General features: G+C 40.6%; 1 protein-coding gene across 3 annotated transcripts in view; it reads right to left on the bottom strand.

Moving 5' to 3' along the window:
- FAM13A (family with sequence similarity 13, member A) overlaps window positions 1–14,122 on the bottom strand; it is a 438,275-nt gene that overhangs the window by 10,116 nt on the left and 414,037 nt on the right. For all 3 annotated transcript variants that reach the window (XM_012724150.1, XM_012724149.1, XM_004681127.2), the window contains 7 exons: window positions 10,941–11,154; window positions 10,060–10,198; window positions 9,250–9,331; window positions 8,242–8,462; window positions 7,539–7,622; window positions 3,320–3,415; window positions 1,727–1,810 (listed from right to left, as the gene is read on the bottom strand). In XM_012724150.1, the coding sequence (XP_012579604.1) occupies window positions 1,727–1,810; window positions 3,320–3,415; window positions 7,539–7,622; window positions 8,242–8,462; window positions 9,250–9,331; window positions 10,060–10,198; window positions 10,941–11,154 (920 nt within the window). The remainder of the gene's footprint in view (window positions 1–1,726; window positions 1,811–3,319; window positions 3,416–7,538; window positions 7,623–8,241; window positions 8,463–9,249; window positions 9,332–10,059; window positions 10,199–10,940; window positions 11,155–14,122) is intronic.

The raw sequence follows: 14,122 nt of genomic DNA, 5'->3' as shown, positions 1-14,122 counted from the left end.
AGTTTTTAAAGAAACTACTTAGATACACTCTTTCTTACCCCCCCACCCCACACCAACATCTAAGCTGTGTATTAGAATTGCCAAGAATTAGTACAATCTAAAGCATGCTAATAAGCTTGCCAACTAGAACAAAATGATCTGAAAGACACCACTATTTACAAAAGCAATGTAATAGTTGCAAAATTAACTGAAATTTTGACCATGATGTGTGCCAACAAAGCCATGGCCAAAATACACTTATTTAAAAAAAAAAAAAAAGCTAAAGAATAAGATTTGGAAGATTGTCCTCTTTGAAAATAAAAACCAGTATCATCTAATTGAGGCAATTTTTAAGTTATATTTTGGATGTGTCCAAGAACACATTTTAATCAAGTAACAAGTTCTAGCACATACTTCTTAGAGAAATATGCTAATTTTCATACACACAGTTGCCAAATTTCTTGAATTACAGTGATTTACTTCTTGTGAAACAACCGGCTAGACAAAATTCATTTTCTTTCATCAATATCAAATCTTATTGTAAGAAAAAGCTTTCATTTTGAAGACACAATATAGCATATTATCATAAATTTCACATTTATAGCATTTTCATAAACAAGTTCTATTTAAAGTAATATGAATAGTGAACATAAATATTGTCTAACAGTGTAAATGTCGATACCTGAATATTTAAGATGCCTAAGCAGTAAGGAAAGAAATAAGGTAAATAAAAGAGAAGACTTGATAACTTCTGGTACCTTACCTCAGTTATGAGAATCAGGAAGAAAATGGAGAGGTCCCCCTGGATAGGATACTCATGAGAATAAGGTCCCCATTTGCTGAAAAATCTTTTCTAACTACAATAAATAAGTGACCACTCTGGGTTGAAATTGTTGAAATTTCATTGGAGACTGCATGGGTTAACAGTGAGATAGGGTCATGGTCTCACTTTGGGAGCATTTAGCAATGTCTGGAGGTGTTTCTGATTGTCCCAACCAGGGAGGGGATGGTTGTAGCTCAGGAAGGCATCTTATGTGTGGAGGCCTGAATTCCACAACAAAGAGTCATTGGGCTAAAAACAATTAGGTTTCCACACAGACTTACAAATTTAGAGATATAGATTCCACCTCACTTTCTGGGAAAAACAGATCCATAAACGACAAGGAAATCCATAACTAGTATTTGATTAAAAAAATAATCAGAGCCTATATTTTAGTGCCTGGTGGTCAGAGCAGTAATTCACAGATCAAGAAGAGAATATCAAGTCAGTACTGAGGATTTAATGTGCCAGGGAAGGCAGAAGTTAGGAGTAGTGTCAAAACCAAGTAAGATATTAATCTATAAAAGGAGGTACACTGCTTTTGTTAATTTTGGCTTTTCTATAAGCTCAGTAAACAAGATTTAAAAAAAGTAACCCAAGGAACTAATTTAACAAAACTATGGAATACAGAAAATCCATTCCACCAAACAGGGAAAACAAAAAAATATCAAAACAAAACAAACATTTCTGAAAGCAAAGTGAAAACAAAACAATAGACAACAAAGAGAAATGAAACTAATGAAATCAGCTTATAAATAAAACAAGATTCCCAAGTTGATTATATGTAGCTACTGATTTTGGGAAGCACTAAAGAGCCATCATGAAAGGGCCCAATCACAACCCCTTTCCCTTCACAGGACAGAGGGAAGGTGGGAAGGACGGAACTGGCGCTGATTTAGCAAGTGGTTAGAAGCTGGAGCTCTTCACCTTGGTCTCCTTGAAGAAGGACGCAGTTTCGCCCTCGATAATTGGCTGCAGCAAAGGGCTTCTCCGCTTGGTGGAGGGGGAACCCTGTGACAGTTGTTAACAAGCAGGTTACATTGGGAACCCTTTCTGGTCCCGCCAGCTCTTCGCTTCCTTTGACCTCATCAATACCTATCACTACATTTAACTGTACACTCTAACCCCTCCCGTCAGAAATTCCCAGGGACCAGAAACAACCAAAGTTCTTTTCTAAGTTCTGCTTCACTTCAGAGCCCACACAGATCCAAGAGCCACCTGAGGACAAGGACAGCACTGGAGTAGGTCAGCCTAACACTCACAGAGAGCACCTGAGGAAAAACAACTGCCCTTCCTTTCCCTGCCTCCCCACCCCTGGTCATAAGAGCTCCAAGAACACATGAATTGCAATTAACTTTACCTATCATAGCAGTGAGCTCATCGAGTGATACAAAGGTTATCTGAATTCCTTTTACTCATTCACCCTATTCAGCAATACTAAACAGTTCTAGTTGGAGAATGAAATGGATTCCTTAAATTCAATTATTTTTATAGGCTAGTTCACTGAATTGGACTTCAGGAAATTTTTAGAAAAGTAGTTGTCTTCAAATACAACTGCCTGAGGTCTCCAGACTCTCCTCATTCATGTAAACAAGTACACTGTTAAAAGTAATATAAAGGCCATATCTTTGGCCTAGAAGTAAACAAGGAGATTTGAAGCAGGAACAGAACAACATTAGCTACGATGTAGATGCATTTCAGTATTGACACAGCAGTGAGGCTGTGTGTGCTTATTAAAAGGCCTAAAGCCAGCAGAGGAAGCCCCAGGGTCCCTGGAGATGAACCAATGAAACAGAGGCAAACAGTTGCCCAAGAGATGGTGAGGGACTGACAATGAACTCATGAGCTGGGGGAGGAAAAGCCCAAGGCTGGACAAAGGAGGACAGTAAGCTGGCCGATGCCTGAAAGGCTTCCCAGAGTTGAGGTTAAGTTGCTGTTCCCTATGTTTGACAAAGTCAAAATGCAGAGTCTAAATCCAAGGATGGTGGCCACTGAGATTGACTAACTGCACAGTCACTAATTGGCCTCCCGTCCTTTTCTCCAATTCTCTACAGCTTCCAGCGAGCAGGTAATCCTGAGTCCCTTGGAGGATTTCTCCATGGATATGATTCCTGAGGGCCTCATCCCTCTCTTGGAAGGGGAGAGATGACTATTACCAGAGGGTCCCAGGGACCAGAGAGGCACTCTTTGGAGTGGAGTGTCTTGGAGAATGCACAGCCTGTCTGTTGGTGAGCCATTTGTGAGGAAAGGGTGGGAGCCAGCCTTCTACAAGTCAGACAGATGTATATGGCAAGGCATGCTGCCCAATAAGGGGAAAAAATCTATCAGCTTCAGATTTGCTCAATTGTGGTAAAGGTAGCCTACAAAATCTTTGATAAATTCTTCAACCTCAAGTTTCAATATTAATGGCAGGCTCCACTACTATGGGCTATTCTTTAACGAGGAAGTATGTGAGGGTCCTATTAACATAGCTGGGGCCCATTCAGCCAAGTGAAAGCAACAGGGAGGTGTGACACTCACAATAATGGGGATGGTGTTGACTCGGGACAGGATTTGTTTGACCAGCCGGTACCTGTCGTACAGTGGCTTCATAACCTGACGTTCACTCTTGGTTACCTGAAAAGTAAGAATAAGACAGCTGAGAAGCCGGTTCTTAGTACCATACTACAACATTCTGCATGTGGAGAAAACAAAGATGATTCAAGTGCATTCTCACCATTCTCATATTTATTTTACTGATAACACTGTTTAGTCAGTGAACATTTGAAATAGCCAATGCAGCTGCAGATCATTGGGAATAGTTCTATCAGGATTATTGTTTTTCCTAAATCAAAATTATGACCATGATTAAGTCCCTGCTTTAAATTCCTCAAAGGTCAGGAGTCCCAGTTTATTTACTATTTTTCCAGGGAAGAAATAAACCTACTATCTTGTTATGATACTTATTTTGTCTTCCTGTAAATGTAAATATATTTTTTTACATACCTCACTTCTTCCATGAAACATAAGGACAAATATTGGTGAATGGTAGGAACATCTGTTGATAGGATATATTGATTGACTCATCTCTGTAGCTTTAAAATCTGGCAGGGGGTCTAAGAATGTTTAAAATAAAATTTAGCACACCCATATTATTGCATTACCATTCACAATAGCCAATATTTAGAAACAACTCAAATACCCACTGACAGATGAATGGATACAAAAGGTGTGGCAGGAATATTATTCAGCCATGAGAAAGGAGGATACCCAGCCATTTGCAACAATATGGATGGACTTTAACCACATTATGCTAAGTGAGATAAGCCAGACAGAGAAAGATATGCTCTATGAAAATATTTATAAGTAGAATATAAAAAAGAAATCAAACCTGTAAAAAACCCCACCAGACTAAAATGGTTGTTACCATAGAATGGGGACAATGGGGAGATATGATTGATGATGCATACGGGTATACACTTGTAATGAATATTAAAGCAGTCACAGAGTTCAGAAACAGCTGAACATAGATAATAGTGTAGTACTAGAGGTATGGAACATGACAAAGATAGAACAGCTATGTCATAATCCATAAATGTAATACCTTGCACTTATACAATGGGACAGATCAGATTTAGTCAATAAAAAAATAAAGAGGTCCTCCCTGGTGGTGCAACGGGTTAGGACACAGCACTGTAAGCTAGACACAGCGACTTTAGTGTGAGTTCGATCCCTGGCCCTGGAGGTGATCCACATGGTGAGGCAGATCTCTCTTGACCCACCTGCTACTCCCTTCAGCAGTGTAATTCATCAATCAGCCTGTTCTGCTCCCCTCTCTGTCTCTGGTGAAGCCTCTCACTACCTCTGCACCTCTGGCTTTTACCTCAGTTCTGTATGTATAAATAAATAAATCTTAAAACAAACAAACAAACAAACAAACAAATAAAACAAAGGACTGCTTGTAAAGGTGGAGGGGAGGAATCATGCTCAATTTCCTCCAACAGCTACTGCTTCACCAGCTACTGCTTCTCCATCACACTTCAAGTTCTAGAGATAAACCAAGTCTGTGATTTTGATAGGATCCTTTTAAATCATAATCTACTGTCAGCAAAAACCCAAGCACTCTGACCACCTCAAACAAACAAACAAACAAACAAACAAACAAAAAGGATAGGAAAAAAGGTAGTTTGCCTCTGGGAGTACATGTATTTTTCTTTTAAGAAGAATGTTGCCCAAATGGTATTTACAGTCCAGGGTCCAAGGCAACACCAGAGTTCTAAAAATGGTTAAGTTCGCTCTGATTGGCCAGCTAGCAAATGACCTCTGCTTTTCCTCAGGAGGTTGGAGCATCAAGTTCCAGACAGAAGCAGAAAGTCTGACCTGGGATCAAGACTAAATGACACTGCAGCTTCCTAGAGCATTTGTTCACTGTCCAATGAGATACTAGAATTTGGATCTAAAAAGCTGTTTGTTATCTGAAAGAGTGATAAAAGAGTAGGCAATGACAAGGCAGAGTCAACAACTATTATTCCATATTCCTCATGATAAAAGGACTAAAATTCAATCTTTCACCTAATCTAATCATTTAATAAGATGTGGACCTCAGAGAGTAGAACATGGAATTAGAACTTAAGTGAAAACTGTCGTTTACTGCACCCCACACTGCCAAGCCACTAGACCCTATATCCTCAGTGTCAGGCATCCTACAGGTAACATGCATGCAATGTCATTCAGTTTCCATGGCAACCATAACAGCCATCTATTATCCAGACCAGAACGAGGCTCCAACAAGCCACAAAGTTCGTCTCTGTAGGGCTGTGTGCTCAATCTAGGGCTGCAACCTGCAGACTCAGAGCATGCGCACAGCGCCCCAGTCCTGGCTGAATGGGGGATTCTGTACTTCATCAGGCTGCTAAATACTGCGGTCTGAGCCCCTCTGCAGGCCATGATTAAGACTAACTAGACTGCTGCTAGGAAACCTCCAGGCCTCAAGAAGAGAGTCTTTAAGGGAGTTTCCTGATGCCCTAACCTGAATAGATACAATGAAAAGGACAAATTGTAAAGAAGGAAAAAAATCACAACTTCCACCTCCTTCACCAAGGCTGTCGGCAGCAGCCCTCCAGTGGAGAAGAATGGTTTCACAATGCATTTGATGTCCAGTTGCATTTACTATCTGGTTCAATGCCTTTAAAAAACCTAAAACAAAACTTGGCTTGAAACATGACCATGATCCTAGGTGCCAGTATTTTTCCACTGCAGAGACCAGCCAGCAGAATCAATCATCATCAGTCCAGCTTTTTTTTTTTTCCCTGTACTTAAACCTGATAAATTCAAAACCAAAATATCACAGAGGACTCATTCTACAGATGGTTTATTGGGTACATGCTATGTTCAGTTTTGTGATAGTTGCTAAGGATTATGTTTGTCATTAGGTGAACAAGACTTAGAATCCCCACCCTCACAGACCTTACTGTCCAGGCATTATTCTGGCAAAAAGAGCTGCCCTCGAAAGGGACAGGCTTATTAAAAGAGAGGCCTGCAGACCATCCCCGGTGGCGCAATGGGTAAGGATGCAGCACTGCAAGCTGGCTGCAGCTGCTTTAGTCCGAGTTCCATCCCTGGACCCGGAGGTGACCCACATGGCGCAGCAGACCTCTCCTGACCCACCCTCTGCTCCCCTCAGCAGTGTACTTCGTGAATCTGCCTGTTCTGCTCCCCACTCTGTCTCTGGTGAATCCTCTCACTGCCCTGTGCCTCTGGCCTGTACCCCAATTCTGTATGCATAAATAATAAATCTTATTTAAAAAAAAAAAAAAGAGAGAGAGGCCCGCGTGATACAGGCAGCAGGTATGGGGGAGATCTGACTCTGTTGCTTTGCAAAGGCAGAAGGTTGGCGATTAGCAACATTTGCATAGGCACAGGTGGGCAGGAGCATTACTCAAAAAGCATACCTTAGATAAAAGGATCCCCTGCAATGTATGTTAATGTTGAGACTGGAAAAGAGACCTATGCCTTTGACTATAGAAAGAGCCATTCCATGAACATGAACTTAGAGCTCTTCTGTACCACTCCTAAGATTTGTCTTGTTGGAGTTCTGAAAACATTATGACCAGAGGGTTGCTAAGAGTAACTGACAGGATACCTGGTTACAAGAGCCTCAGGGAGGAGGGCAGAAGCCTGTCCTGCCTCTGTCCTCCTGGGACTAACAACAAACATTTACAACACACTTGCACAGTATCAAAGCACCTCAAATATTTCCTCTTGTTTTGAAACAGCAAAGCCATGTTTGGCATTCCTCATACTTTGATTCTGAATGACAGCTGGAACTTCTCTGCAAATACTCATTGCAACTGCACTGGGTATACATTTTAGGAAAGAACATTCTAAGTTCAATGACTTTTTTGATGGCCAAGAATGACTAGACCCAGGGACAGTTTATGGGTGCAGAACCAACAGGGAGTCTCCTCACTCTGGGCTCCTGCGCACCATCCTTTCCCTCCTCCACAACATCCTCCCTTAAAGAGGATACTAGTGACTAAATCCCAGTTGCAAACTAATTTTTCTTTGGATCTCCATTAAATTTAACACCTGCTATGTAGCAGAACTCTCATCGAGTTAAGCCTTCAAAAATTTAGTGATGGTAAAAATATATAGTATTTTAAACATCAGGGAATCTTATTTGCAAAATACTGTACATACAAAACCCCTTTTTAAGTCAGGTCATTTACCCCAAACTGAAAGTTGACCCCCATTTACATACCGGCCGTCCATGAACGCTCTCGTAATATAACAGAGCTTTTTGCAGGGCGACTTTCTCATTTGCAATCTGGTCTTTGGTCATATCCTGCATATACACAAAGATAGAGAAATGGGATAGGGGAAAACATCTGTAAACATTTCAGTTTCTTTAGTTAAATTTCCTAAAGTAAAGTTACAAAGAATTCTGATATACCAGTTCTTCCTGGCTTGAGTCAAATCTCACTTTAGAGTGATTGATTCCTGACCTTCTCTCTAGAAATATGGATAGAAATGCAGAATCATCATCAACTACTTACATCTCTCAGCTGGCAGCAAAGGAAAGTTGAACACTGAGGACCCTGGGGCTTGGCATGGTGGTCCAGCAATGTCCCTAGAGACAGCTCCCACCCCCCAAATGTTTGTCTAGAATCCTCTCTCAGACAGCCACCAAAACATGAATGAAGCTTAAAAAAAAAAAAAAAAAAGCTCATTCTGAAATCTGTGCAATTGGGTTTTCTGCTTTTAGTTTGTGGCTAAAACCCAAAGAACCTGCCATTCAAATACTTGGAAGTTCCTGCTTCACTATACAATCAAAGGTGGGAAAGCTGGCGGTGTGGGAGTTTCCTCTGTACTGGAACCATGTTGCATGGCCCAGGTTTCGGCATCACACTGACTGCAAAGGTTTAGGATTAGCAGAATGCCTGGGACATGGCCACACATCACACCTTGATGTCCTCAGGACGGCCGGCTTCTGCCCGCTTTTCCTGGAGCTTCCTCTGGACAGAATCCAGCGTGGCCTCAACGCTCGGCTTTATCATTTTATCGACCAAGTCTTGCTTCTTATCCTCTTCTTTCTCAAGTTGGGAACCAAAACTCTTGGGAAGTGTGTTGCTTCGCTGTCGCATCCTGGGGATGAGATCCTCTTCAGATAGCTTTAGTTTTGACTCTAGTTGAAAAGATTTGGGGGGTTGAGAGATATTTAAGAATTGATGTCTGCTGAACTCAAATGGTTTTCTGGGGTGTTAATAACTGCTTAGTCCGTCTTTTGGCAGAAGGCGTCTAATTATAATATTAGCTGAAATCCCTGGGCTGCTATGCAAAACCTAAGATAATGACAATGTCTTGATTATTTGGAATGTTTCCCTAGCCCTGATTCCTGAGAACACTTGAGCTGTGTAACATCCATGCTTCAGCCTGACCCGCCTGCCTGTTGTTCTTGGAACATGGCAGATGTTTTCCTATTCTTCTTCCTTAGTGTTTAACAATGATCTAACACCCAACCACTAGTTGCCTTTTCTACATGACTTATAGATCTCATTTTTCAATGATCTGGTATTCTAGTTAGATGTTTAGATGACTCGTGTCCTGAGACATAGTAAGATTTTTGAGGGACAGTGACCACATGCTTTTCAGACTCATTTTTGTGTCTATGTCCCCTTTAACACCACAGCCAATGAAGCCTTGGGTTAAACAGGTGTTGATTATTACAAACATCATCTTTATATTAGTGATATAGTGATAAATGCCACAGAATTTTGGCTTTAATTGATCTGGGCAACCCTGTGATTGGGACCATGCGAAGACATAAGGGGTTAACCCTATAGATAGAGAGAACTAAGAAGTAGCTTGCAGGAACTTATTTTTCTTGGAATCTTTCAGCAATGGCATCTGGCATAGGGGGAGTTTTAAACCTGACTTGTTTTACAGAAACCTTAGTATAGAACTTCACCAACCTTTAAGTTGTTTCCGGAACTTGGCAAGGTCATTGGTCCACTTCAGGACCTCTGGATTGGCTGCTTTGTCACTGTGAGAAGGCTAGGACAAGGAAATCTAGAATAAGTATTCTGGAAAAAGAACAGTTTGTAGATCAATTTATTTTAAACAAAAAGGAAAAACTGAGCCATCAGAAAAAGAACTGAATCATAAGCAATCAGAACAAATTTCACAAGTATAATTTCATTATCCTTCTTTATACCCTGGTTATTTTTGAAGCTTCAAAAAAATTTTTCGGGGGCAGGGGGCAATATGCTACATAATATGAGTATGGACTTATATGCGGTCCATAGCCCTATTTCCATTATTTGTAGGACTTAGCATTTCGGGTTAACAGAATAGAAGCCTTAAGGATTTATGTTTATGTTTAACACTATAATTATCATGAAAAATGCTTTTGTCATTCTTATAAGAAATATTAAGGAGAGAGAAGACAGTAGAATGAGGTCAGTACTAAGCAAATTTTAGAAGATGATCTTGAGTTGAGTTTTAGTCAAAAGGAGGACTTCATTTAATGACTCTTCCTATGACTGCTCAGAGAAAAGCTTATAAAATTACATGAAAGTATTCAGTATTTTTAAGGATACCCTTCTGCAAGAAAAAAAATACCAGTGCATGTTTTCAGTTTATCAAGGTTTACTCTCCAATCTTTATTGTCTTTTAGTTTTGATTCTCTAGAAATCTTTCTTACCTTCTCACTTCTCTGAGTTACTGATTTGCTGGCATGTTGGGGAGGAAGAAAAGGTGAGAGACCCCGGAGGGTCACTTACCCTATACTTGCGTTCTTCTTCAAATCTGTCTTCAAATTTCCGGATCTTCTTTTTAAGGCTCTGAATCCTTCGAGTGAGCTGGGCTGGTGTCAGGTCCTCCTGTTCATCTTCATAGGATCCCAGAGAAGAGCTCCGCCTTCTGTTAGGGGCACAACTTGGGTCAGCTCCCCTATAAGTGGTCACTGCTGGAGGAACTTTGGGAATGAGGGCAGCAGCATCCCCTTGAATAATTGAAAGCTGACTACCAGGCCCTCCCTGGTGGCGCAACAGGTTAGGACACAGCACTGCAAGCTAGCTGTAGCCGCTTCAGTGTGAATTTGATCCCCACCCTGGAGGTGACCCACATGGTGCAGCAGACTTCTCCTGGCTGGCCTGCCCGCTGCTCCCCTCAGCAGTGTACTTTGTCAGTCGGCCTGTTCTGCTCCCCACTCTGTCTCTGGTGAATCCTCTCACTGCCCCTGCACCTCTGTCTTATATTCCGGTTCTGTATGCATAAATAAATCTTAAAAAAAAAAAAAAAAGCTGACTCCCAATTCATTTTGTGATTTTGAGTTCTGCATGCCCCACCTGTTAAATAGGCCTAAACTTTTTTAGTTTGTGGAATTTCAGCAAAAGCTGAAATGGAAATATGTGCCTCAATCCCTCAAAGTTAAATTTGCAAAAACTCGGGAAAGGAGCTTCTATTGGAAATTTACTATGCAATGATATAGTTCAAGTAAAATATAACATAGACTGTGTCCTGGGATGGGAAATTTCAAATCTGTTCCTCCACAGACTTCCAACTGATTTAGAAAAAAAATCACTAGCCATAAGTCCCATTCCTGTCCTTTCTAATTTTATAGGTGGATGCATCTGCTTATCAGTGCCACAAAGAAACATACCTCATGAAAGAATGTGAATTGGGGGGAGACGGGGGGACTTCCGTGTCATCCAGGTATTGCCTACTCTGCCCATATGCATAGAAGCGAGGAGAGAGCATGGGGTCACTGTCTTCATCTAGAAGCTGCCGGATCAGGCGCCCAGCCTGGGGGGAGAGGCACGCCTCGTCAGAGTCCACGTTCTCTTGCCGCCACGAGGACACAGTGGTGGTGGGTTCTGGAAAAGAGTGTGAGAACGGGTCAAAATGATCCTGAATGCTTTCAACGGTAGTAGATTTAGGTGGCACTGGATGGCTTCTCATTTGAGCTTAATTTAAGGTGAAGATCACTGGCATCAGGTGGTCATATCTAAACTCCATCTCCAGCCTCATTAGCTTTCAAAAGAGAATGTGCTAGGCCTGCACTGAGAAACAGCTTTGAAGAAGGAGAGCTATTAGTGTATGCTTCCAACTTCTCTGCAGATCACTGACAGTTTTTCTACCCTGAGGGAATCATTGAAAAAAGCAAGGATGTCAGAGACTTTGCTAGCCTCATGGCAACCCGCCCTTAACTGAAATAGCTGAGGGATCACAGTGACTGGAGCGGGCACTTATTTAGGGGTACGCAGCTTCAGCTGAGGTCATCTAGGGAGCTGGTTCTTGTGCTGCTAAGTGTGATGGAACTAGCAGGTTTCAAAGGTGCATGTTTTGCACTTAAAACTTCAGAAGTTGCTCAAAATGACAGTTAAATTAAGATACTACTCTAAGTAAGTTAAAGACAAAAAAGATAACCTGTAAGAACCTAATCTGTATAGATTATTTTTGGCTACTTCAAGAACAAAACATATTTAGCAGCAGGTCATAATTTGTCATTTTGGGAGTATGTAGGGCATTATTTTTATTTACTGCAAGGCCAATCACAATATAGTTCCTTGCTCATTAAAAAAAAAAAACTACAAAATTTTAAAGACTGAAGAGTAGATAAATTGATAAATTGATAAATTGATAAATTGAAGACATGAACTGGTATTTTTTCTTGCAGAAATGTATCCTTAAAAGTAAAATTGAGCAGGGCCCTCCCTAGTGGTTCAGGGGTTAAACTACTAAGAAGCTAAAGTCACTTCAGCATGAGTTCGATCCCCACCCTCGAGGTGACCCACATAGCATGACAGACCTCTGACCTGCCCACTGCTCCCTCAGCAGTGTACTTCGTCAGTTGGCCTGTTTTGCTCCCACTCTTTCTCTGGTGAATCCTCTTACCACCCCTGCAACTCTGGTATGTACCCCAGTTCTGTATGCATAAATAAAGAAATCTTAAAAAAAAAAACAAAAAACTGAGCAGCTACTGAAAGAATTCTACTAATGAACTAATTACAATCAGCACATACTAAAACATTAAAAATTTTATAAAAAAGAACCCTTCAGATGATGAAGAGTATTTTGTTTTTAATACTCTTTGCATTAAAAAATGAAGTTATAAAAAAGTTTTAAAAAGCCTCTCATGCAACACAAAAGTAAAGTTACATTATAAGGAGTTTTACAAAACTTAAGCATTTATATAAAACTAGAAGTTGGCCATGACCTTAAATTGTGGCATACCTAAAGTCTGAATCAGGGAAGACTTTCTCCTTTGGCTATCAAACTATAAAATCTGCAAAATTAACTCTTAATGAGTGCTTACTCAGTATTTTATTTTACAAAATTATAATCATAGATCTGACGAATTGGTTGTAATAACCTATATCATCTCATCTGGTGATTTTTTATCCCTGGCTGCACATTTAGGACACAGAGGGATATAAATAGCTCCTAATGAACAGGTGCTCACACCATCCAATTACAGCAGAATTTTTAGGTGATAGTTTACATATTCCAGACAGACTGACAACACACACACATACACACAGATCTCACTCTTAAAATCTGTCCAAGTAATCCTTAATGCAGTCAGATTTAAGACTCACTAATTAAACCCAACAGATTACAGATAAAAAACTGAAACCTAGTGAGGTGAAGAGCAGGTACCTAGTCAGTGACAAGAGCAGGGACTAGAAACTAACTCTCTTGACTTAGGGGCAATGCTTCCATTTAGAATGTGCCAAGCGCTTCAGCAGCAAGATGACTCTGAAATGTTTCAGAACCCCATAGTGTAGTAGGAGAGATAGTACATTAAAAAAAAAATAATAATAACTTCATGTGGAATGAGACCCATAGGTCCTTAAAACAGAACTAAGTTAGCTGGGACCACAAGATGGGAACATAAATGTTTGAAAAATGAAAAATAAAAGATGTGTTAAAGACAGAATCTTGTTTAGAGAGTTTCAAAGAGAGAATATGTGGATACGGAGGCAGCTCTATATGCTGCTTCATCATGTGTACAGGTCTCTCAGCTGGCTCCTCTTAAGCGGCGGGGCTCAGATATGAGTAGCCCAGAGCAGCCAACAAGAAACAGAAAAGAAATGAATTGAGATGAGTGAAGGAGAGAGGTCGTGAATAGGAATCAGTCCCTAGAAAAATAATGAACCTGTAGTATTTGAAGGTGAAACTAAATGGCAAGGATTCCATCTCCTACTTCATGATACTTCATAAAATAGCAATTTCCTGGGGAGACTAATGTCAGTGGAGTAGGGACAGAGAATAGTTCAGGACTGCCGAGTATTGCAGCAGGCAGTAACCTCATGGCAGAAAAGCAGCAAAATCACCACGGGGAGGACAAGCTGGTTCAGTGGGGACAGAGGGCTTCAGTCAAACAGCTTGCTGGGGATATTGGCATTGGGGTGTGCTGGCTAGTTTGCCATTTCTACTCAAACTGAGTGTGAAACCCTCTAATTTGCCTGATTTGGGCAGAATGTCTCTTTTAAAATATTACAACACTTTGATTTATCAGTTATGTAGTCTGTGGAGAAGAGTGTGTATCTATGCGCATTAACGAACACATCTCCATTACAAGTTACACTATGACCCTTAGTTAGCGATGACATACTAATCATGGAATTGAAGTTTGTTGATACTTTGAGGCTAACATGAGACCGCTGTTCACACAGCTCTGTTTCGTGGTTCCATTCTTGACCAATCACTTCATGGTAAGATAGTCACATGTGTCATTTTCCTATTGGTATATATGAATATGCAGCAGAAGAAATTCGAGCTTACTGATGACATTTTCTCTTAAAAATCTATAGTGCAAATGAATTCCCTTTTTTAAAA

This window comes from Condylura cristata, unplaced genomic scaffold, assembly GCF_000260355.1.
Source record: "Condylura cristata isolate star-nosed mole 26May11 unplaced genomic scaffold, ConCri1.0 scaffold00012, whole genome shotgun sequence".
NCBI lineage: Eukaryota > Metazoa > Chordata > Mammalia > Eulipotyphla > Talpidae > Condylura > Condylura cristata.
Note: the sequence above shows the minus strand (reverse complement) of the source record. Positions and strands in the feature narration are given on the sequence as shown.